This window comes from Molothrus ater, chromosome 1 (assembly GCF_012460135.2).
Source record: "Molothrus ater isolate BHLD 08-10-18 breed brown headed cowbird chromosome 1, BPBGC_Mater_1.1, whole genome shotgun sequence".
NCBI classification, from domain to species: Eukaryota; Metazoa; Chordata; class Aves; order Passeriformes; family Icteridae; genus Molothrus; species Molothrus ater.
In genome coordinates this window covers 148,067,639-148,093,424 of record NC_050478.2, presented here as the reverse complement: position 1 = coordinate 148,093,424, position 25,786 = coordinate 148,067,639, and the positions used below count along the sequence as shown (strand labels likewise).

Sequence of the window (25,786 nt, the reverse complement as noted above, 5' to 3'; positions counted from 1 at the left end):
GACAGCAGCTGGACTTAAGCCAGCAAGTGCCTAAATGGGCAAGAAGGCCAGTGGTCTCCAGGCCTTCTGTCTCAGCACTGGTGTGGCCAGCAGGACCAGGGTGGTGATTGTCCCCCTGTGCTGGGCACTGGGGAGGCCATACCTCAAATGCTGTGTGCAGATTTGTGGCCCTGTTGAGATGGAGATTAGTGAGAGATCCCTCTGCCCAAATTAAGGAGCCAATGAGACCATCTATCAACCAAAGTCCACAGCAGGGATTTTATTTAACAATAAATGGGAGGAAGAGAGATAGAAAGGAATAGAGGAGGGTGAGAAGGGAAGTGGGGGCAAGGAGGGTTGGGAGAAAGATGAAGCAGAAGACAGTCCGAGATGCTTGGTTCCAGCGATGTCACCTCAGTCTTTCCTTACCATGTGCTTGTCAGTGCTTGGGGTCTCTCTGGTTCTTGTGGAGGGTTCACACCTTTCTCCAGTCCTTGTGGGTATCCAGGGAGGTATTTTCCTATTTGCCATGTGAAAGGAGGATGCCTTCCTTTGCCTGCAATGCTGAGGCCCAAGGAGCATTTCTAAGCTCTGAATGCAGCCTTGGGAGAAGGTTGGAGATGCACCACCCCAATGCAGATTGGGCCTAAAGTCAACTTCTATCTGGGTTGTACCAGGCACCGCTGCCATCTTTCTCAGCTGGCTCTCCCTGACCCGGCTGCCTTGCTATTTTCTTGCGGATGCTGGGCTGGGGCTGGCAGCAGGACCTACCTTTGGCAAGTGGTTGCCTAAGGGTGAGCAGTCATCACTGGGAATCCGCCTGCTGCTGGCCCCGGGCTCACTCCTCTGGCTGCCCCCTGAGGCAGCTGAAGGAGAAAAGGCGGCGCAGAGCCCGCCGGGCCCTCTTGGCCATGGAGCGCCATGGCCGTGGGGCCGGGGGCTGCGGGACAGCTGCGCTGCCAGCGGGGCAAGCAGGAACAAAGAGTGTGAGGGGCTGGGCAGGCGCCGGGCAAGCTCCTGCTGGCGGCTCATCCCCGCAGGGCTTTTCCTGGGGAGGGGCGGCCTGGGCACAGCCAGTCTCCATGCCTGCTGCCTCGGCCTCGTCTGCAGGATCGGCAGTCGCGACACAAACCGCAGACATATTTGTGTCCTTGGGCAGTGCCGTAGGAAGAGGCTCACTGTGCCCCTCCTCACAGGGATCGCTGTCCAGGGGAGAAGCTGCTGGCTCTGCTCCCTCCTCTTGCAGTGGGAGGGACAACTCGCTCTCTGGCTCACTGTCCCCCTCTCCTGCACTCTGTCTGTCAGGGAGCTCTTCTTCCTCCCACTTTGCCAGCAGCTGGTCTGGCCGAGTGTCCCTGGACGGCGCATCCTCGTTGTTAAAGAGAGACCACAGCTCTTCAAACAGGTCGGGAGGCACGAGCTGTGCATACTTTTCGGTCTCTCCTGTACAGTCTTTGGTCCAGCTGCAAAGGCTGTGCTGGACCCAGGGGCTTTCTGCATCCAGGGAGGAGAGGATGTCTTCCTCCAACTTTTCCAGCTCCTCTGCCTTGATATTCAGAAGATGCTTTGAAGCATCCTCAGGCCCTGTGCACATCAGCTTGCCACGTGCAGTTTGCTCAGGCAGCGGATGAGTTTCCCTGTCCTCACAGGGGCTTCCAGATGAGGGAGAAGCTGAGAAGTCTGAGCATTCCTCAGGCACTGGTGATGGCAAAAGCTTGTTGTGCCCCTCATCCCAGGGATCTTTATCCAGGTCAGAAGCTCCTGCCTCTCCCTCTTTCAAGAGGGCAAGGGATGTGCTCTCAGGATTGCTGTCCCTGTCTCCTGCAGCCTCTGTTTCTGGGAGTTCTTCCTCCTGCCACTTTTCCTCTGGCTCTTTCCTCTCTGGGAAAACTGTCCCAGGGCTGCAAGTTGTCAGAGACAGACGGGTGCTCTGCCAACTGGGCAGGAGACAGGAGCTCAGAGGAGTTTCCTGTCTCTTCTGTGGCGTCTTTGGTCAAGCCAAGAGCACTGGGCATCACCTGGGTCTCTGCATTTGCCTCTTGGCAGACACTTGACCGCTTCTGGGTCCGGGTCGACATGATGTACCTGTCTTCACACAGACACGGGGCATGGCCTCTAAATGGGTACCCATAGGTTTTGCCACTGTGCTTTTCCTGCAGCTCAGTGAGCCCCTCTGTCTTGCTGTGCTCCATGTGCTTCCAGGCAGGCTGGGTCCCTGCTTGGAGCAGCGTGCCACCTGCCCATCGCAGGGGTGGCAGGCGATGGCCCTGCCTTGCTGCTGACCCTTGCCAGAGCCTTTCAGCTGAGCTGTCCAGGGAAGGTGTTTCCCTGGCCCCATAAGCAGCCCTAGTGCCCCATGGAGAAGGTGGCACTAGGTCTCGGTGGCTGCTGGCTACGTGGCCTGCAGACTGTGCTCTGCCTCTGGGAGAAGACCCAGAGGCTGCTGGGGCTGCTGGCAGAGGGGGCAGCTTGATCCGTGCCGAGGCTGCTCTTGGCAGCTGAGGGCTGAGCTGCCATGGAGGTGTCACCATCAATGGAGGGCCATGGAGAGGCGGCAAGTCTGACACGGACAATCTTGGTGGCCGTGTGACTGTGCTGCTGAGGGGCACTGAGTGCTCTCCCTCCAGACTGCCCTCCTGTATTTCATGTCCTGGGAGGCTCCCTGAGGTGACTGGTCTGGGGAGCAGTTTGTCCCCGTGGAGGGACGCAATGTTTGTCCAGGTGACCTGCAGAGCTGCTTGTGGCTTCCTGTGAGTCACCTGTGGGAAGCAGGAGGAGCTATCTGATGGAGGCAGCTGTGTGGACACTCTGTCCCTCCATATGCTTTCATGGCCCTTGTCTCAAGGCAGGTGCTGACCACGGCAGCCAGACCGGGCTGGGTTCCCAGCTGCGCTCGCTGTCTCTGGGCCATTCCCTCACCCAGGCCATCCTGGCACCGGCTCCTCCCCAGAGCAAGGCCTGGAGCCAGGTCTGGCTGCCGCTCTCTGCCCCAGCCCTACCCCAGGTCGCACTGCAGCCTTTCCCTCCATTCCCGTCCCTCACCTGTCACCGCTTGGACAGCAGTGGCTGCCCCTCACGGGACTGGCAGTGGGCATTCGCTTCCTTTCTCTTGGACATCTTGGCAGTGCTCTGAGGAACACTGGCCAGGATCACCCGGGAGAGCAGCTTCCTCCTGAGGAGCTGCCGCCTCCTGCGAGAGCTGCTCTCCTGAGAGTGCCAACACAAGGGGTTTGGCCCTACAAGAGCTCTCTGGGCACAATACAACCGGGGGTCACCAAGGCCTGGTGGGTATGTCCACCCCTTTTCTCAGGGGCCTGGTAATTTCCATGGACATGCCCCTGTCCAAGAGTCCTGGGGACACCCATTGTAGAAAGAGGTGTTGACATGTAGACACCCCTTGTCACAAAGGTTTTGTTTAGCCCTTTACCCTTCTACTTTGGCTATGCTTTTTCCTCCCCCAATGATCTGCTGCTCTCTTAACTTACTGCTCTCTTAACTTGCTTGTTTCTCTCTCTTAAACATCCCCAAAGAAGCCCTGTGCCCTGCTTTTCCCACCCAGCCCACCATATGTTCCACCCTTTGGCCTCCACCTCATGTCAAAAGATAATAAGGAAAGCAAAAGCTCTGTTAGCATTTCATCTGGCCACTACTGTAAAAGACAATTAAAAGTGTTTGTTTACAAAAATTAACAACAAAATAGGGCCAAGGAAAATCTCCATTCTTTATTGGGTGTGGGGTGGGAATATGCCTCAGTCTTCTACGGGCAGGTCAATTCTTCAGAGGACAAGCAGCTCCCTGAGCCAGCAGACAGGGTTGAGGAGGAGATGAGAGCCCCTGTAATCCTGTCGGAAGTCATTAGTGACCTAAAGAGCCACTGAGACACTGACAAGTCAATGGGATTGGCTCAGAGTCACCCATGTTTGCTGATGGAGTTGGCAGAAGAGCTCGCTAAGCCACTCTCCATCCTTTATTGTCAGTCCTGGCCAGTCGGGAGGTCCCACATGGCTGGAGGTGCCAGTGTGACACCCATGCCTAAGAAGGACTGCAGGGACCTTGAGGGGAACTCCAGTGCTGCCAGCCAAGGCAAGGTTCTGGAGCAGATCATTGTGAGGGGGATCACAGGGCCCAGAGAGGATGACTGAGGGATCAGGCCCAGCCAGTGTGGGTTTGGGAAAGGCAGGTCCTGCCTGAGCAACGTGATGGCCTTTGAGGAGCAACTGACCTATCTCAGGCCTGAGGGAAAAGCTGTGCATGGAGTCTCTCTGGGCTTGAGCAAAGCCTTTGACTCCATCTCCCACAGCAGAGTCCTGGAAAAGCCATCAGCCCAGGGCTTGGGCAGGGGCACTCTTTGCTTGGGTTAAGAACTGTTTGGATGGCTGGGCCCAGAGAGTGGCTGTGAATGGTGCCACATTCGGGTGGTTTTTGGTCACTAGTGGTGTCCCCTGGGCCCAGTCCTGTTCAGTGTCTGTACTTCTGATGTGAACAAAGGCACTAAGAATACTTTCAGTAGTAAATTTGTGACAATACCAAGTTGAGTGGGAATGTCAATGTACTGGAGGTTTGGAAGGCTCTGTTGAGGGGATGTTCACAAGCTGGATGGATGGTGTGAGGCCAGCAAGATGAGGTTCAAGAAGAGCCAGGCCTGGGTCCTCCCTTTGTGTCGCAGCAAGCCCCTGCAGTGCCCCAGGCTGGGGCAGAGTGGCTGGAAATCTGCCCAGTGGGAAAGGCCCTGGAGATGCTGGCTGACAGAGGCTGACCATGAGCTGGCATGTGCCCAGGTGGGCAAAGAGGCCAGCGGCCTTCTGGCCTTCTGTGGCCAGCAGGACCAAGGCAGTGACTGTCCCTCTGTGCTGGGCACTGGGTAGAAATCTTCATTCAGTTCTGGGCACCTCATGAAAAGAAAGGGGTTGAGGTGCCAAGACCGTTGCCAGAGAAGGGCAGTGCAATTGATGAAGGGTCTAAAGGATAAATCCTATGAAGAATTGCTGTGGGAGCTGGGTGTATTCTGAGGAAAAGAAGACTCAGGGGGGACCTTACTGCTCATTACAACTCCCTGGCAAGTGGCTGTAGCCAGGTTGGGATTGGTCTCTATTCCCAGAAAACCAGTGACAGGACAAGAGAAAACTGCCTCAAGCTATGCCAAGGAACATTCATGTTGGACAGCAGGAAGAATTTGTTGACTGAAAGGTTTGTCAGGCATTGCAAGGTTCTGCCCAGGGAGGTGGTGGAGTCAGCATCTCTGGAAGTGTTCTGTGAACAACTGGATGTGGCACCCAGTGCTCTGGTCTTGCTGCCATGGTGGTGTTCAGTCAAAGGTCAAGCTCAATGGCCTTGGAAATATTTTCAACCTTAATGTTTCAGTATCTTAAAGATTCTATCTTTAAGATTCATTCCAACCCAAACCACTCTATGATGCTCTGAATAAATAACAAAGAGTAATTGAACTTAAGAGAAAATATATGAAATATATGCTGGGTCATTCAGAGACCTACATGAGTAATGAATAAATAGAGTGTGGAGGGAAGCTATGTGATAAATGTAACACCAGTCTGTGCCTAAATTAAAGGATAAACTTTCTGTATGCACAATCTTGAAGCATAATAAATGGTGGACATTGCTGGAGAAAAATGAACTGGAACAAATTGATAGCCTAGATGGCAATAAATCATGGGAAGAGGGTGTAGCATCCCAGTGTCCCACAACCACTATGGCGTGAATTGCTCTAGAAAATGACTAGAGGGAAATGGTACCATTTCTCACTTTTTCTGCAGTTATTTTAGTTACTAACAAATAAAAGTGTTTTGACCTCCTTAATATCCATCTCCTTGGGGGTCTTAGGGATCTAAGCATCAAACAGTTTGTTTGTGTGGTAAGTGTACAGAGCAAACACAAGATTTTTTGAAGCACAAATCTAATGCTATTGTGCATCCAATGCATCGTTCATTTAAAGTAAGTGAATGTCATTAAAATGTATGTAAAACATCACAGTAACACAGTCCACAACCAGTTCCTGCATGTGTTCATCTGCAGAGCAGAGAAAACAGAGTTAATTGCGATCATATGTCCAGATCTATTAATTATGAGATGGTTATTGAAAATAAGAATGTACAATAACCATTAGAAAATATGCTCAGGATGTTGCTTTTATTTTGCACTGTTGTGTATTGTGCCATGTTGTGTTCTATGTATGTTTTTTCATTTCTTTCTTGTTTCCCTGCAGGGTGAACCAGGACTTCCAGGATTGCCTGGCACTTCAGTAAGAATTTTTTTTTTAGCTTTCCCAGACTTTGTAGCATTACTGCATAAGAAGTAGAAATGCAGGTTGGGAGGATCTCACTGAGATGTTCTTAAATACTTTTTTTTTTTAAGAAGTTTTTAAAAGCGAAGATTTTTGAAGAAGGCATGTGACAGGTTCCAATGAGGATATGCTCTGCCACGATTCTGGGAGATTGTGAAGTGTGAAGACCAGGGCTTGAGGCAATGAAAGAAAGCATTGCCTCAAGTGCATCAGACAGAGCAATACTCTGACAAAACTGTGTGGTTTCTGACAGTTGTTGATTCCAACTGGCCTTTGGTACATAGAGTCTGGTCCAGTTACAAAAGCAAATGAACTTTCAGTATTGAGTAGCTGAGTGTCTTTGATATGGACTAAGTGTAAGAGTTGGGGCAGGAGAAGAAAAAGGCAGTTTCTGATGAGAGGGAATGATCTTTCCTTAGCTTGTATTTGGAAAAGTCCTGGTGGGACATTAAGACAGCTAGGACTTGATGTGCTGAAATCAGGAAAACACTCATGAAAAAATGAAACAGAAAAAAGAAGAACGGGGTTTATCTTTATTGTAGAACTAGATTAACATCCTTTGTGGATCCCTCTGCCTTCACTGATGCCAGAGACATCTCTGGCAGGGATGTAAGGATATCCAGAGACTGGTATTGTCTGTATGAAGAGATTATCTCTGAGTGAATGGAGAAAGATTTACCACTAAGTATGCAGAGGAGAGGTCTAGAACTGAGTTCAGTATGGGCTGGTAAAGAAGCAGTTAGGGAGTATCCCTTTAACTTAAAAAAAAGAAAAAAAAAGGCTTCCTGGTAATCCTGGGAAAGTCAGCAGGCAATTCCCTTACTCAGAATGTGGTAGAAAGTAAAGGAATTAGAAAACCATGAAAAAAACCAGCCTATTTGGGTAAGAACATTTTGCTGTCCTGTTCAAATGTGATATTAATGATGGGACAGCAATTACCAAGAAATTTTGAAAGATGTGTATAACATCTGAAAATGAGTTTAACTGATGGGGCATATTCCAAGCCAGTCTGCTTGTTATGTGATTTCTTCTGCACTCAGTAGATCTTTGTGATTCAGAATAAAACAAGATCTGGGGAATTTACTAACTTATTTATATAATGAGAAAATTAATTAAGTTCTTACTGTTTATACAGCCACCCAAATCACTTCACAGGTGAGAGAAAACCTTGGTTAGTCTAAGCTCTTTAAATAGAAAGCATCTCCCAGCCTGCAACAGGATTTGAGGAGCTGTAGGAGTTATCATGCAACTTGAAGGAACAGCAAGGGCAGAAAAATACCCTGTGGGGGCCCATGATACCTCTGGCACCTTCTGCCTTGTATTTACTCTTTCCATCATTTATGACTCTGCATTTCTATTGCAGGTGCATGTTGAAGGCCTAAAAGGAGAGGAAGTAAGAGAGACTCAATATCTCTTCTTTCATTGCAAGGAAATTTTAATGTAATTCTGTTGCCTGTTAGGTTAGATTTTGCTGTAAAATAGTACTTTAAAGGAAAGGTGGATGGAAGCATTATCAGGACATTGAGAAATAAATTTTCCTATTTACAGTGGAGAAAATAATGAAGAAAGGAAAAAGGGCAATATCATTTTCAGATATGAATCTTATATCAATGAGAAGTATGAATTGTAGAGTCAGCTATGCATTTATCTAAGGACAGGGATGTATTAACATTAATGTTAAACTGTATTTGATTTTTTGCCTAGTTTGTCTCTGAACCTGGGCACTCAAATAGGGGGAAATACCCATTGTGTCAGTCTGTTAGTCCAATGTATAAAATATATATATATTTAAATTTTGATTTTTTTGTTGGTGGACCTGTAATTTTCATTTAGCTGTTACTTAATACAATTGTATGCATCATGTAAATGATACTTTAAAGCCCTTCAGAGCTCTGTAGGCTTGGGGGAAATGCTGGTGGGAGTTGCTTATGCAAAAACTGTTCTTCTCCACTACCAAACCCCAACCCAGAGTGTTTTAGTGGAATATCCAGGATATCCCAGCCTCTTCAGTAGAGTCACTACCTTTGAAAAACAGAGAACCAGATATGGATAAGTGCCTGTTGAGTGTGGGTGGATCAGTCTGTCTGCAGCCTAAAGAGTGCTGATAATTTGAGTAGCCAGAGATTAAGGAGAAAAACAGCTGGTCTCTGCACTGGTTCTTCAGGACTTGTGGGGGAAGTGGTGGTATAGGTCCTGTAAAGACAGACAATGTGTCTAATGTGCCCATGCACATTTTCATAAAGATACTTTAATACTTCTTTTAAAAAAACCTCAAACATTCCTGTAGGGAAAGCCTGGGCCACGAGGACCACAAGGCCACCCTGGACTTCCTGGACCTCCAGTAAGTTGTTTCTCTCACTACTTGCAATTTCAGAAGCTGAAACTCAGGCTGGAGTGAGGCATATGAAAATCTTATACATTATTCAGACTCTAAAATATTTAAATAGTGCCCACAGCCTCCAGTTTTCTTCATTGCTGAGAGGAGGTGTCATGCTGTGGATGGCCTGTCTGACCACAGGGTAGTGACAACCAGGACATGGGCAGACTTTGCCTTAAGGCTGTTGTCATGCAGAACCTGATCATTTTTCTATTTCTAATGTCCTGAAGAGCTGTATGGGCATTCAGCACGTCTCAGAGAGGCACTGACTGATAATTTGTGAGCTGTCATGTCATGAAGGTCAGGGAGTAGTTGCTGTCAAAAGGGTTGGTGTTATGCCACAAGGTCATGGCTGAAATACTTTCTGGATGAAAACTAAGAATTGAGTATGTGTGTTTATATTTCAACACAATTTTACAACAGTTTGTACATGCCAACATTCTTACTTCTGACTTAAATTGCAGCCTATTCTAGTTATATTTTATGACCCAGCTCTGCAGGATGTCTCAGTTCAGACTGTCACTGCTGCCTCATTTGTAAACACTCTGTGTTTCCTCTCTTTTGAATTGCTTGTTGTGTTTCACTGTTGATTGGCTTTTGTAAAATTGATGGCATTGTGAAGGTGTGTTGCTTAGGTAAATCTAGTTTGAATTATGTAATTTAAATATAGTTGTGTGCTCTGTATTTAATCAGGGCATTGTCACTTTATCTTGTTTACTCATTCTCTTCTGCTCACAGGACAACATAATCATCAGGTAAGAGTTGTCTAGGTAGCCATGCAGTAATGGTAGCACAAAACAGCTAGGAAATCATATATAGTTCACTAGTTTTTTCTTATTCTGTTCACTTTCTAAATCTTCTCAATTTTAAAGGGAGAGCCTGGTCTGGAAGGCAAGCCTGGAGTCCCTGGTTTGCCAGGTCAAAGGGTGAGTTGCTTCTTTTATTTAATCTGAGTCTCTGGAGGCTCCGGACAGCTTTGTTCAATAAGGTTTGCTACTTTCACCCACCTTACGTATCCTTGTCTACTTATATAAGAATCCTGAGGCCCAGTTCCTTTCCCATATTCCTTATCATTGTCCAGCAACTTTCAGTACCTCTTGGAGTTGACAGGTTGAATGCAGTGCAGGTTCTTTCTTGCCATGTGCTCTCCTGTACTTTTATCTGCTCTCCTGTACTTTTATCTGCTCTTTACTGCTAAGGGGTTGCTTGAAATGACTCTGAGTGCGCAGAACCACTACTAATGTGGTCAGTCTGAAATTTCAGAGAAGTTCTGTTGTCCTAGAAGTCAAATGAGTGTAAAGATTCTTGCAATACTTATTATTTTCTGTTCTGTTTCGTCTGTACTCAAAAAGAGGGTCCCCAAAAATAGTAGCTGGTGTACCATTCTCTGCCAAGAGCTTAGTTTTCCTATGCATGAAAAACTCATGGATTTTTTTTTTTGACATGGAATTACTTCTTCACATATTTAACTACTGCTTAAAGGTCAATTTCATAGTGGACCTGATATTATTACAATCATACTTTGAACCTGCTTTTCCTTGCTTGAGCCTGTTCATGTGAAGAACATCTCATGAGACAACACAGAATCAGAATATCCTGAGTTGGAAGGCACCGATCAGGATCATGGAGTCCAAATCCCAGCCCTGCACAAAGGATCCCCAAGAATCCCACCATTTTCCTGAGAGTATTGTTGAAATGCTTCTTGAACTCTGGCAGGCTTGGTGCTGTAATCACTGCCCTGGGGAGCCAGATTCTGTGTGAAAAACCTTTTCCTGATATCCAGCCTAAATCTCCCCCAATGCAGCTTCATGCAGTTACCTGAAGTCCTGTCACTGGTGACCAGAGAGAAGAGATCTGTACCTGCCCCTCCTCTTCCCCTCAAAAAGAAGCTGTAAGTGCAAGGAGGTCTCTCCTCAGTCTCCTCTTCTCCAGGCTGAACAGACCAAGTGTCCTCAGTCACTACTCATAAGGCAATTCTCGTTGCCCTCCTCTAGACACTCTCTAATATCTTTATGTGTTTCTTATATTGTGGCACCCAAAACTGCCCCCAGGACTCAAGGTGAGGCTGTCCCAGTGCAGAGCAAAGCAGGACAATCCCTTCCCTTGCCCAGCTGGTGATGCTGTGCCTGACGCCCCCAGGACAGGGTTGACCCTCCTGGCTGCCAGAGCGCTGCTGACTCCAACTTCGCACTGACCAGGACCCCCAGATCCTGTCTCACAGCTGCTTTCCAGCCTCATTCCCCAGTCTGTCTGTACATCCAGGGTTGCCCCATCCCAGGTGCAGGATCTGGAACTATGGATTCACACCAATCACCACACAATTGGTGACTGCCCACCATACAGCTGGTGATTGTCCAGTCCATTTGTCAAGGTCTCTCTTCAGGGCCTCTTTGCCCTCAAGGGAGTTGACAAATAAGAGTGGAAGTGAGATACCTGCTTAGCATTTTTGGAGGCAGTCACTTGGGTCTCAGTACTGCTGTTTAATGGGTCACTTCTTTAAGTAGCCACAGAGACTTGATGATAACTTCACTCCTTAAAGGAGATCATGGGGTTTGCCTGCAGTGTTTTGAGTCAGCACCAGGGCTGTTGTCAGCCTGTGTGAGAACCTGTGAGCATAGGAGGGGGATGAGCAAACAACAATACAGGGAAAAAGATATATACTTTGCTAAGAGGTTTTCTACAGACCATCCATTGCATTGTGTGCTGTTAAATTTAGCCTGTAAGCATGAACTTTAGGAATCTTCCTAAAGATAGTGCAAGCAGCCTTTAGTCAATGCCTCAGTGGAAAAGGGCATTTACTTGCTTTCTTGTAATTTCCTAAACATTAGAAAATATCACTTTAGCAAATAACTCTGCAGTGCTTTGCCCCTAAGTTGGTGAGTTAGGAATTATCCTGGTTTTAAAGCCTGCTGTGAAACATGGTTTCTTGAATAAGATTAACAGAGCATATTAGCTGGGTAAAGGACAGTGATCCATCAGGATTTGCAACAGACCAGAAAATGCTCCTGTTAATGATCATTTGATTACAGATGTCATTTGATCTGTTCTGTCTTTGAATTTTTCCCTAGACTCTGTTGTGTCTAGCTAGTTAGACTTCTCCTAAGGGTCTTTATTAGTCACCAAGCATCTTAGATGAATAGATACATTTTTTTAATTAAAGGCCATTATTCAATGACTGAATTCATGAGATGAATCAAAGTACTTGGCTTGGTGGACCTACACAGATCCCATCTGGGGGCAGGAGGTAACAATTCCAACCTGAACCAAGCAACTGGGTTGTTCATTTTATTAGTCAAAAGTGCCTGGCAGCTGATGTCTGCATTTTGACAATGATACCCTTACATCAGGAGCACACTGTGTGAAGAAAAATGCTCTGCTATTCTCATGTGACCTGCAAGACTTTTGAGTGACAGACAATACTGTCCTGATTTTATTAAAACTGCCTGAAAAAGAAGAACTCTGAGAGTCTGCTTTCACTTTTAGGGTGGTTTTGTGGTTTTCTTCCCTCTTCCTGTCCTTCTTTTTCTTCTGTCAAATTGAAGAAAATTGAAGTCCTTTGGTTCTGCTCTTAAGTCTTTGATACCTGATCTACTGAAATATCTGTTTGAAATAAAACCAAATTTTTTTCTTGATAGGTACAAAAGGTGCAGGCTTATGACATGCTCCTGGAAAACATGCAGATCTGTGTCCAGTACAGACTAAACATAGGGTTCCTCTTAAGTGTACTCAGTAATTTGGATTTCAAGAATTTGCCTCTTTTTTAAATGCTACAATTTCATTCAAGTGATTGAAATTTCAGAAAGAGGCCAAGAGAAAACATTTGTCCTGCAGCAGTCATGAGGTAGGAGCTGTTTAGACCATTTTGAGTGTGATATGCTGGACTGCAGCTTAGTTTTATAAAATTACACTGATAAAATCTGTCCAAGTTCAAAGTACAATCAGTACAAAACAAAAATAATACAGGAGTCTCATGGGGTAATAAGAATAAACTTATGAAAATTAATGGAAAATATGTTTGTAATATAGTAACATTTAATGAATATACTTCTCCATGTTAAAGACTCAATATACGTAAGTCAGGGAGATAAGTAATAATAACAAGTAATATTAATAATAATTAAATAATAATCAAAGTTTAAACTGGGAACTCCTGGGCTCAGGGTGCACTCTCCACCCAGAGGAGCAGTGTTCACATCACTTGTCAATGCAGGAAAGGTTTGTCCCTCTCAGCTGTCCTGGGAGATAAACAGTTAACAAATCTGTGGAGGCCTGCTGAGTTCTTCCTGTTTTTGATGGTGGAACAAATACAGATATTTGACTTTCCATTCTTGATCCATCTTTCACCTGAGTGGATTGTTGCTAGTTTTCCTGTTCAGGCCAGTCACAATTTGAATTTGGAAGTCAACACTATTTCAACTCTTACTTCTCTGTGTATGAACTGCCCTGGATTTGAACCACCTTAGGCTCCCAGAATCCAAGGAATGGAGAGAGATGACTGTTAATTCCAAGGTGAAATGGATAAATAATCCAGGAGAGAGGAGAACAAGTTTGCCTAGAAAATTAAGTAGGCTTTTTGGAAGGAGCCAGCCTCAAGGTGCAGTCTCTCTCAATGTCCAGAAGTCCTTGTAACCCTTTACTTTGCCATAACTGCTCCAATAATCACTCATGATCTGGCCAACCCTGGTGGTATTTTTATCCTCAAGCTATGGAGATGCTCTCACTTCAAAATTTACCTGTGTTATGTAATGCATATGGAGACTGCAAAAGGCTGGAGCCTTCAGGGAGCTCAAACATTGATTAACATTGCTGGATTTCTTCTGGTTTCTCTAGTATTGCAGAGGTAAAGAGACCAGATAAAATTGGTAATCCTAGTATCCCATTCAGGTTACAGGGGAAACAAAATTGGCATTTATGCTTGCAGTCATATTCATTCACAACTAAAGATGTTTTCTGCGTACTTTGTACCAAATCCACCTGTGTTCCTGGGCCAAACCTCAGAGAAAAACATGCTAAGAAAACATATGTGTGTTCTGGCTATTGGACAGCAAGATGGGAGACAGTCTTGGGCTGAGGTACCTTTCAGAATTTCCCCTCCAGCAGAGTGGAAATGACATTTTCCTTGATTTCCTGTCTTCTGTATAGAAGATATCGTTTTGATGGATGGTTCTGTTCACATTTATTTGTGAGTATTTGAAATGTTCAGATGACTTTGCCTGCCCTGGCAAAGCTCAGTTATGCTGATCAAACTGTAAGCAAGTTAACAAAAAAAAAAAGGAGAAGGAATTGATGCCATAGACTAAATCCAGAGTGAAACTGTAATTGTCAGTGAGGTAAATACACAAGTTTCCAATAAAACATACATTTTTAACTGTGCTTTTGTTCAAATTGCTGATAAAGGCAAATAGGATATATTTCATAATGTCAAAAGATAGACAATCTTACCTGATTCCTACTGTAGGTAACAGAGCATAATTTCTGGGTTTCTCTGTCATATTATTAGGCAGTGTGACATTTCACTGAGTTTTGCTCTCATAGGTGTAATTTCTCCCAGCAAGTATTTCTGTCCTTTACAGACAGACTATAATGCTTTGGAGCAAATCTGTTGTAGCTGATTTCAGCTAACCTCAGAGTGGCCCACAAGTCCCCTTCACAATAGGAAGTCTCTCTCAGTCTCTCTAATTATATGTTGCTCTAAGAGATTTCTCAATGTTTTAAAAAGACCTGAAGCTTCTCAACATTATACCCAAAGAAAGAATAGAAAGCTCCTCTTGCATCTCTTCTGGAGACAGAGCAGTTGGTTGGTGGGACATAAAGGCCTCAGTAACACTGTGCTGTTTTGATGGACACAATTAAGGATGCTTCCTATGTGCCTGGTGCCAAATCCACCTCTGTTCCTGGGACCAAGCCTCAGAGAAGACTGCAGCATCTCTCTTCTGAGGAAAACTGACAGCTGGGCCTGTTCAGCCTGGAGAGGTGATGACTGAGGGGGGACCTCATCCCTGTCTGTCAGTGTCTGCAGGGAGGGGTCAGAGCAGGGACCAGGCTCTGCTCGGGTGCCCAGCAATGGGACAAGAGGAACGGGCAGGAACTGATGCCCAGGAAGTTCCACCTGACTGAGGAAGAACTTCTTTACTGTGAACTGGCTGAGCATTGGAGTCTCCCTCACTGGAGATATTGCAGCACTGTCTGGACACAATCCTGTGCCTGTGCTCTGGGATGGTCCTGCCTGAGCAGGGAGGTTGCACCAGATGACCTGCTGTGGTGCCTTCCAACCTGACCCATTCTGTAATTCCATGATTCTGTAGTTCTCTGTTCTGGACTCAGTGTTATAAATCTGGAAGTAGCCACCTTGGCATGGAGCTCCCACATGGATAGGAAGCTGGAGGCGGCTCATCTCCTGTGTCTGGCCCCCCCCACCACATCCTGTATGCTTTATTCATAAGCTTACATATTTATTTAAATGAGTATTTTAACAGTGCCATTTGCATGGTCACCTTGGCAGTGGGCAAAATGAACCTCTTTAACTAGAAAACATATGTTAAATCATGTGGTGACATGAGTCCTTCACATTAAAAATGAGATCTTGCTGGCTTTGACAAGGAAACAAATGATGGATGTTGGAAAAATAGAAGGAACATTTATGAATAGTGGGTGTGCTGGAGTATATAATTCAAGTTTTTATTGATTTTGAGTCCTGCAAATTATTACAAATTTCTTCTGATACCTGAGGACCCTATAATCACTCCTTTAATATTCTTCTTAAATTCTTCTGTATATGAATGCTGATTTTCATTGTTTTAGGGTGGAGAGTTGCTGGGGATTTTTTAATGAGAAAAAGAATTAAAGTAACCAATTCTGACACATCAGATAATAAACCTCACTCACAGCTGAGGAAAACATAATGAAAACTTGTTTTGTTTTTGATGGTTTAGATTTTTCTTTAAGTCAGCAAAAATGCTGTTAATAGATGCTGTTTCTGCACATCTTTCAATGAAGAAAAATAAAGGGAAAATTTTATATTTGACCCTTCACATTATCAGGGACATTTAACTTTTTAAACTATATTTTCCTTCTAAAACGAAAATCAGTCTGGATGAGAAGTAGAAAGGAAGGAGGAAAAAGTCTGTCTCTCAGATATTTACATGACTCCTCTTGTACCCTCCCACTATATTAATAACAGCCTTAGAAATATTTATGATTCAGTGTCAGTTACATATGAGGGAAGAAGAGATAGTTTTTATAAAATATGTGACTTACCTAAAGTAACATAGCAAGTCAGTTGTTGGGTTGAGAAACAAATCCAATCTCTGCCTTAACTCCAGTGCTTACTCCATCCTTTCTTCCTCATTTTTCTCATGTTGGATTTTTTTCCTTTTGAATTATTTGAGATCAAACCCGTGGGGACACAGAGGCCCAGCATCCATACAGGTGACCTTGTCTCAGGCTGTACTCCAGCTCTTTGCTTCTTCTTGCCTTGCACCAGTGGAGTTCTCTGGTTCCTTTGAAGGGATATTTTTTACTTGCAGAGGAGTCCATGAGCTCTGCCCTTTGCTGCTAATGCCACCTTTACCTAGAAATGCCTCATGGATTCCTGTTTCCCAGCTTAGAGATTGTGGATCTTTTCTATTCAACCATGCACCAGAGTTCTCAATTATTTTATTTCTTAATGCAAGAAGTAGTGCAAGGGACCAGAGGGACACTGCTTTACCTCTCAGCCCATGTTTACACTTAACACCCCCCTTGGCTGCATCTCAGCATCATGACTTCCTTACCCCTCTGTAGGGGGAAGCCAGATGGGATTGCAGAGTGTAGGAGACGCCACAATGTGTGTGAGAACAGCTCTCAACTTTACAGCCATTGTCACCATTTGGGAGATACAGGATTGTTAAAGACAACCGGGGCTTCATTTCCAAATGGTGTCTGTTGTCTTCGTTTCTAGTTTTTGTGTTTTGTGTACCCACATTACATTGATTTACCAGGTTGGTGGTGAAAGACTTTGGAAAATCAATAGCAGTCTTTGGTCTGCTCTCTAATATGTGCTCCTCTGTTGAACATGCAGGGTAAAAAGGGAGAACCAGGATTCCCAGGAATCAATGGTCTGATTGGCCCTCAGGTAAGTGATGATTTCTTCCTTTTCCTATAATATGTGTAAAACCAGATTTGGTGGCAACAGAGGACATGGAACTACACAATGCAGCATGTGTGATCTTCCTCTTTATACTGTATTTGAAGTTCATGTTTCTCTTTTTAAGATGCAAATAATTTATCTTGTTGAGATTGAGAGATGTCTGTTTGTCTGACAGCAATTTCATTTACCTTCCAGAGTTTTTCAGCATCTTGGAAGCAGCACAGCTGTGTTGTATGGGATTTCCCCATTGCTTGTGCTTAAAGCAGCATCATGCCAGAGGAAAATCACTGATTTGTGTTTAGTGAGGAAGGGGGATGTCTTAAGTTAATGACCCCTTAACACCTTCTTTTTAAAGCTTTTGGCAACTTGGAGCTCCAAATAGCACCATAGCATCATGAGGGCCACACAGAGTGGTTTATGTTTAGAATTGCCAAGAGGATTCAGCTCCACCATGGATCAGCCTGTTTGGCCCTAATAACACTGACACCTCTGACACAGTTTTTTGCTAACTTTGGAGACAAATTCAGCAGACCTGAATCACTTTGTAGGGTCACCCCTGCAGTAAGAAATATTTCCACAGGAATGTCCTAAAGCAGGAAAGGTGCAACCTCACATTGAGCTGATCACTCAGAATAAAACTGAGCATTTAATTTGTTCCCTTTCAATAGAAAATTAACAAACTGGACTTTGGCTTTAGCATTGTGTTTCAATAATTGCTAAAGTTTGGGTAAGGATGATGAGCTTCTATTGCTACAGCTGTTGGTGATGTACTGCAACTGCTCTAGCAGAGTGGGGCTTAGATGGTGGTTGCTGCTACTTATTCCCCAATAAGCATCTCCTCTGGAAAGGCTGCTTGGGTAAGCACTCAGGGAAAGCAGTCAAATCCACACACACCACTCATCATGGCTAGCTCAGCAAAGAGAGGCAGAAGGGCCTTTTATATGGCCAGTTCTAGAGAGATTTATTTCAGCACACTGAAAGGAAACCAAGGCCAAAACACAAGACCACGTGCTCTGCACAAGCTTAAGTAGGGGAGGGCACGGGGGCGGTACAAAGGGCAGGGCAAAGGGCATTGGCTTTTGGGGAAAATGGGGGCTGGCCACCAGGGGTACCACAACCAATGAGGGAGCAGACAGAGGAGAGACCAGGGGAAGTTGGGACATGTGGGGAAAGGAATGGGGATGGGTCAGTGTTAAGCAAGAGTCCTGAGGAAGTCCTTTCTGTCTGCCCAGGTGGGGTGAACTCTGTGGTGTCTCCAAGGGAGGGCTCTGGGGATTTCCCTGAGGGGGGAGGAATCACACTGCTAGACTGCAGATTCTGATTGCTCATTTATTTGCTCTGGCAATTTATGCCCTTGAAAGCAGGAGGAATGATCTAGAAGTGGTTTGTGTGACGGGAGTTCTGTAAAGAGCTGATCACCTTTCTGTGAAGAATGTCAGAGAAGTAATCCAGGACCTTGAGGCCCCATGCAGGTTAAATCCCTTGTGTCCAGCAGGGAACTGTGCCCAGCAAAACACCATTTGATACTGGTTTTCATATTTTAAGACTTTTTACTTTTGGTACAGTATCTAATATGCAAGTATTTCAGCAGCAGCCTGCAAGAATGAAGACAGTGTTTCTAATGGATTTTAAAGATTTTAGAATCATAGAATATTCTGAGTTTGAAGGAACTCAAAAGGATCATCAAATCCAACTTGTGACCCTTCACAGACACCCCAAGAATCCCTTCCTATTCCTACAACATATAAGAACATTTGAATTCTTGAATTGTTGAGTCCAACACTCTTCTTTTGTTGTGTTATTCTTCTTACCTTGGTTGGTTGTTGGGGGTTTTTTAGTTTAGTTTTGTTTTGTTTTTTCTTATTTTCCTTCGTTTTGGAGGAAGATTTTTATCTATGTATTCTTTTTAAGATACCTGACAGTATCCATCCAAACAATGTCACACTTACTTAACTCAAGTTCCCTGCAAATTAAAGATATATATGCATGTGTTGGCAATTTTATAAATGTATCTGTGAAAATTGCTGACAATAGGATTCCTTTTTGCACAAGCTAAATAATGTTAGCAAATTTTATGTTAATTAAAACTGCACAAAATGCTTGCCCCATCAAGGGATACTGAAATTGACTGTTCCTCCAAGCTAACTGCATGAAAGGTAAAATATTGTTCCTATTCCTGCAGTGGCACTCTGTTCTAGACATATTGCTGCAGATTTCAATGTTTCTCTTTAATGAAAATGCTTACATTCACTTTCTGACAAAACTATTCAGCTTAACAGCACTTTTTGTGGCATTAGATTTTTAAAACATTTTATCAGCATTTTCTTTTCTTTTTAATTTTTTTTTCTTAATTAGACTATGCCCCAAAAATGCCCAGGAAGAAAAGTGGTTTTCTTATACTGTAGTTACATGGACATTCATTCAAATTATGTATGGAAGCCTATGTCAGCTGTTCCTGTGCTGTCCCCATGGTGCTGAGGGACAACTGATTTGAGTTGGCTGCACATAAACTAGATTAGAACACAAAAATAGTCTCCTTTTCCTCTGCAATTTTAAATTTATGTTTCCTGACCTGATTCCCCACATTGATACCTGTATGGACAGGAGGAAGGGGTTGATATAGGAGCTCATTGTTGCTGAAAGACACAGGAAAGATCTTCTGAAGTTATTGGTATTTGCCAAGGAAAATCATTGCTGTCATGCTCAGTCCAACTGAGAAGCCACAGGTCAGGCAGCTATGCAAGGGAACTGACTTAAGGGCTGCTCTTGTGGGTCCCTTCCAGCTCAGGATATTCTGTGATTCCATGGTCCAGTGATGAACTGCAGGTGAGATGAGTCAGTCCAAGTCTCAAGGACCATTCAAGAGATTATTTGTCAGACCCTGGAGCAGCCTCTCGGAGGCAAATTCCCTTCTAGACTGGGGATGTTTTGTGGCAATAGGGTAGCTCTGTCTCTCTTTGCACACACCAACTCAAACCAAATTATAATATAAAAATATTTTTAAATATTTATTTTTCCTTCCAAATCAGCTGTGGTGGTGAACCTGTCCATCTGCTTATTTGTTTCATGTTTTCTGATCAGCACCTTTAAAAATGAGTATTTATTTTCCAGTCATCTTTATAAATGGTGCATCTTGCAACATCATTAAGCCATGGAATAGAAATTCTGGATATTTTTTCCTGTCTGGACTTGAGCAATTTTCTGGCAGCAAGGACACAGACACCTGAACTTAATAATGTGTTTCTGTTGTTATTTATTTGTACTATTTTAGTGCTCAGGAACCTTAATCATAGGCCCAACTTTTATTGCAGTAGGATGTTCAAATGCAGACTGAAAAATGAGCATTTCTGTAAAGAACTTTAGGCTGAAATAATTGTCTCAGGCACTCTGAGCTGTATCATTGAGCTACCCAGGCTGGGGTTTGGCTCCAAATACAAGCACTTTTTGGGTTGAGAATGGGGATGCAGGTGCCTGCTCCTGTTGATGAAGATCCAATTATTATCATCAGTGGATCCTGAAGGTCTCTTCAAACAGGCACCTACAAATGGGCCACTGAGCCACTGTTGAGGCTCCCTGAGCTGAGTGAGTACTTGCTGGCCACCTGTGAGGCAGCAAAACACATCAAAAGTCTTTGAAATGTAAATAAAAATGCCATACCTCTGCCTTGCAATACCTCTGGGCTGTTACTGAGGCTTGCCTTCTGCTAGATAACTTGGTGGTGTAAGTCAGACCTGAGAGGGAGACCAGTACAAGCTGTACCTCTTATGGTCCTGGCTGGCAGTGATTTAATTAGTATAGACTTGTCTGTAGGGTGTGAGCTCAAGCCCTGCTTTTCTTAAGTAATTCAGGAAATAAATGATCTCCTCTGAAACACACAGTGTCCTTAATGTCCTTTTTATAATGCAAGTTAATACTGCAAAAGCTAAGAAAAGGATGTGCGCCCCAGCTGCAAAGCTCAGATTGAATTTAAACTTTTCCACTGCTGCTTAGAATTGGAAGATATTGCTCAGAGCAATCTTTAATAAGATCTATACCTTAAATAAAATAAATCAAAAAAGTCTTCACCTGTGAAGATTGCTAATAGTGCTGAAACAAAAGACATTAAAGGAGATTTTTTAGTAGTTTTTTCTCATTTGCTGCTCTGACTCAGTAAACCAACTCCAAGCAAACACATGGGGAAATAAATCTTCCTCTGTAGACAAAAGAGATCATGTCCATAGCTTACACTAAGTGATTAAATTAAACAAACACTGCCTTTCACTGGAAGCAGGAAGCTCTCCTAGAAAGACTGCTATGTACAAAGTCAACTTTACTCCATACTTTTAAAGAGCTGCAAAGACAGTTTGGAGAATTTGTTGTTGACAGAACTTTTATTTTAAATTTAATGTTGGTACTCCAGTTCCAATGCCACTTGATGAAGTGACTGAGACTGGATCCGTGTATGAATTATGGCACTGTCACTGATGCTGACTACAGGACATATATTGTAGACAAATGCTCACATCTGTTGGCTCTTCAGGCTTTTGATTTTTAGTGTCATCAGCAGCAGCTTTTTTTTATAAGTTCTCTTACCTTTGTATTGATTTGTAAGGCAGGATTTAAGCAGAGAGAAAAACATGGTGCTCTAATGCAGCATTACAGAAAACATCTCAGAAATAATTTCCATTTTAGATTGGATATAAGGAAAATTTTCTTCAGTGAAAGGGTGGTCAAGCACTGGATCAGGCTGCTCAGGGAAATGGTAAAATCACTGTCCCTAGAGCTATTTAAAAGAAGTGGGACTTAGAAATGTGGTTTGGCAGTGGCTGTGGCAGCCCTGAGTTGATGGTTGGAGTCGAGGGTCTTAGAGGTCTTTTCCAACCACAATGATTCTCTGATTGTATAATTCCAATTCACAGCAGAAGTGGCTGGGTGAGAAATGAAAAGCAGATTTGAGGAGCTGATCCTGGAATCCACTCAGATGCTGTGGAGGACAAGTGGAGGTCTGGAGTAGCAAAGGACATAGTGAGACACATGGGCTGCTCCACAAAACTGGCTGCAACAGCTTCATTTCTGATGGGAAAGGAATATAAATAAAGGAAAGACAGCAGAAAGGCAACAGCAAGAGGTGTCTGTGAGGTCTTTCTGAGAGGTGAAATTTTGGGGAATGTCTTTGGAGCCAGGAAGAGAGAGTGGAAGGGAAAAGGCTGTCAGTGCCTCAGTTACTCATTTTGCTCTCATTTTGGCAGCAGACAGAATGCTCCTGTGTGTCCTTTCTTGTTTGTGAAGTGCTACACTGCAGTAACAGCCCAGACCAGAAACTGTTTTAATATGTGTTAAGGGCTTATCTATACCTTTGTCATAGTGTAAGAGAACCCAGACAACACCATGGAATAATACACAGAAAATATGTCTGTTTAGGCTTTGCCTTCAGGTGTCTGGGAAACCCATCAGACTTCAGTTTTCATTGTGGAATGTCATTTGTTCACCTCCCTTTAAGACTTAATAATCCCTTCTTTCATGGAAAAGAGATTTAGGCCCAGCTGCCTACTGATGGAGTCACAGACAAAAGTTTCTTTTCCTTCTCAGAGCCTCCTTAGGGAGTCCACAACCTAAATCTTAAAATCCCTGCCTTTCCCAGCCCATCTTCCAGCAAGGTACACACTGGAAGAGGAGAGCACTGGAGAGTGGATTCTAGAGGACACATACAGCTGTGTCTCCAGTATGAACAGTGTCAGATTTCTTTCTGAGCACTGCCACTGCATTTCATTGTCTAAGGAATGAAGCTGGATAAAACACAAGCCTGAAAAAAATCCACCCTCCACAATGTTTTTAAAGATATCCTATCCTGAAACATGCACGTCTCTACACAATATTTAGATTTTAGGTTTTAATGAACATTTGAAATATTTTTGTTTCAGAACAGTAGTTTGGAAATATTCTGGTCTAAACATTTTATTAAAAAATTCCATGTTTTGCATTTGTTTTCCGAAGTGAGTTTGTGTTGATCTGTTCTAAAATCAAGTTTTCATGTATCATTTCTTGCTTTGACACTTACAAACCACATGTCAGGGTGTTTACCAGTTGGAAAAAAAATACACCCTGTGATTATTTTCTTCTGGTTCAAGGTTTTAACAGGACAACACTGTGCTCTGGATTTGGGATAGGGACTCTCATCTGTATTATTCATCAAATAATCTTTGAAAAAGGTGGTTGTGTAAATCAGGTGCTTTAATCTGGATTCACTTAAAAATGGAAGCAAAGAAAACAGATGGTGTGAGATTTTTTGGGGTAAACATTACACGCAGTCCTGCTGCTGTAGTTTTATCATGTTTGGTTTTTTAAAACATAAATAGATTCTGTCAGTTTGGTGAATTCTAATATTTAAAAAAATATTACTTCTCTGAATTATACTCAGAAATCAGGAGAAGGGCTACAATATGACATGTTGATATACAAATGAAACAGAAATTCTCTGCACTGTAGCAAAAGGGAGTGCTCTATAAAGTGTATTTATGATGTATTTCTGCCATTTTATTTCACTTTATCCCATCACTTGCTGTAGCCAGGCTGCAGAAAGCAGGAAACCCAGTAGGACAGTCAATGACTGCTGTGTGCAGTCAGCTGGAGCAGGCTGCCAGCACCCTGTGCATCTCCAAGGGATAATGCTGGCCATTTCATAAAACTGTTTCTTTCTGTGTCCACCTCAGAGAAGATTTTATCAGAAGAGCTTCCCATTAGTGAGTGTAGCATTTGTTGGTACAATACATGGTGAGGCTGCCTGTAAACCAGTTTGGGTATGATATCCTGAGTAATTATCTCTTGGAGGACAATGAAATTGAATTATTAGTGGCAATTTAGGAAAAAGATCAGATCAGTGGGATTCAATTTCAGGACTTACGGTTGCATAAGGTTATTGTGGTCTAGGATATAGAAAGTTTTAGAGAGTAATTAGAGATTGTCTTGGATAGTGAGAATACCAAGAGTTACTGGGAGAAGGAGCTGGGATGAGGAGGATGTAGCACTTCACATTTTAGGGATTATACTGGTTGCTGACAGATCTGATCTAAAAGCAAAGAGTAAGACTTTGCTTTTAGATCAGATCGACCCCTGCCAATTCACTGTGCAGGGTAACACAACATACCTGGGATTGCTTGGGCTGAGGCTGGGTCCTGACTGGGGTTTTTCACCTCCTGATAAAAATTCCCTGGTGTAGAGCTAGGAAGGATGTGTTTCCTGGTGAGAGACAGTTCACTTACTGACAGAGAACAAAACTGAGTTATTAGGAAGGAACTGATGGATTTGTTAAGGAAAGTCTGCAAAGATAAATTTACACGTAGTCCAATCTGAATCAGTTTGTAGTTTTTCTAAAGTTTTACCTTTTTTCCCCAGTGCTCCCCCATTCCTCATGGAAGCCCCCTCTTGCAGGCCATACCTTCTGTAGAGCTCCCAGCAGTGCCTTGTGGAGGTGGAGCAGGGCCAAGCAGAATTTCCATGTCCTTGGTGTGTGTTTGCTCCATCCAGCTGTGGCTGCACACAGTTGTGTCTGTGTGTAGTATATTCTCTTGTGCTGGGCTTTTTTGGACTGTTGAGTTTTTTCCTTGAATGGTGAAGCCTTTTTAAATGAAGGATTGTCTTGACCAGGTGTCTCCTGATGGGTGTAGAATCTTTAACTGCAGGATCCAACTGCAGGACTCCCCAGGAGTTAAATCATCAGCATCAGTGCATCTGAAGGCACATCTTTTTGGGGTTGTTCTGCTGCATTCACATTTGAGGCACTCTACAAGTGAGAGTGCTGTTGACAGGATAACTCCATGTCTGTTCTGAGTTGCAAGTTCTTGAGGCAAGTGCAGCTGCAGTTTCCTTTAGTGGTCTCTTTGCCCCATCTATTGGTGAGAGACTGTCCTAGCTCCTGGCTGAAGTTGGTGAATGTATTTTGTAAGATCACTTATCTGCCATCTCTGCCAAACCATGCCTCAAATAGATCCTTCTCCTCACTTTTTTACACCATTTTCTTCTCATTATCTACATTTTTCATTAAAAATAAATGCTAATATTGATCTGTGACTTGTAATACCTTAATATTGAATGATGACAGGGAAAATGCTGTCTGGCCAATTTCTGTCTTGTATCAGTTGCTCAGTTTCAAATCTTTACGCAAGTTTTGGGTGGAGTGGTTTGTTGGTTTTTTTTTTTTTTAAGTAGAATCACAACAGAACTCCCCTTATGCTGAAAACTGAAAATTAGTTAGATTGTCACGTTAGAAAGACAGAAAGAGGCATCCAGGATAAAATTTCAGGTCAGTCACATGCCCGTTTCTCACGCTGTTTGCTCAGGTCCTGATCCAAAAAATACATGAACACATTTCATTCTGAGCATAAGAGAAATCCTGTCTGGTCTATAGGGGAAGCTGGCAGTAGCAAACATCTTTGTATGTCAAGCAACATATTATGATTTCTCAAGGCTGGAAACAAATCTCTCATAGGAAGCCAAATCTAACAACTTGCTTGATGCATAAAAATAGATCCCTCTTTAAACCAGGTGGCTATTAAGAGAATATTTCTCCTAAGAGAAACAGCTGCTGCAAGGAAATGAGTAAGAATGTTAAGATATTTCCAACTGAATATGTTAATCAAGGTTGATGTCAAGCAACAAAATGGTGGCAAATTTTGTTTTAAGACACTTGAGTCATTGCAGCATTTCTCTTGGACTCATATTTTTAACCCCACCCTCCCAAAAAAAGCAAGCTCAAACCACAAGCCTGTTCATTCATTTGTTGCTTTCAGCAATTTTTTTTTTGCACAGTTAAATTATTCACTTTGAAACAACATGAATCGAGGTTAACTTTGTTTGGATGCTTGAAGGAATCCCACTGGTCAAGCTCTGTGTTGTGGGTTACCCCTGATGGCCTTCCACTCCTCCTTCTCTTGTACTGGAGTGTGGGATGGAGCTCCCCTTGTAGCAATGACAGCAGTGAACATTTCCCAGAAGAAAATGTTCAGCATGTGTTCATGGCCCCTCGCTT

General features: G+C 43.7%; 1 protein-coding gene across 1 annotated transcript in view; it reads left to right on the top strand.

Annotated features, from left to right (window-relative positions):
• Positions 1–25,786, top strand: part of COL22A1 (collagen type XXII alpha 1 chain) — a 237,177-nt gene that overhangs the window by 134,212 nt on the left and 77,179 nt on the right. The window contains 5 exon segments of the mRNA XM_036379115.2: positions 6,200–6,235; positions 7,641–7,670; positions 8,565–8,618; positions 9,527–9,580; positions 16,714–16,767. Of these exon segments, the coding sequence (XP_036235008.1) occupies positions 6,200–6,235; positions 7,641–7,670; positions 8,565–8,618; positions 9,527–9,580; positions 16,714–16,767 (228 nt within the window).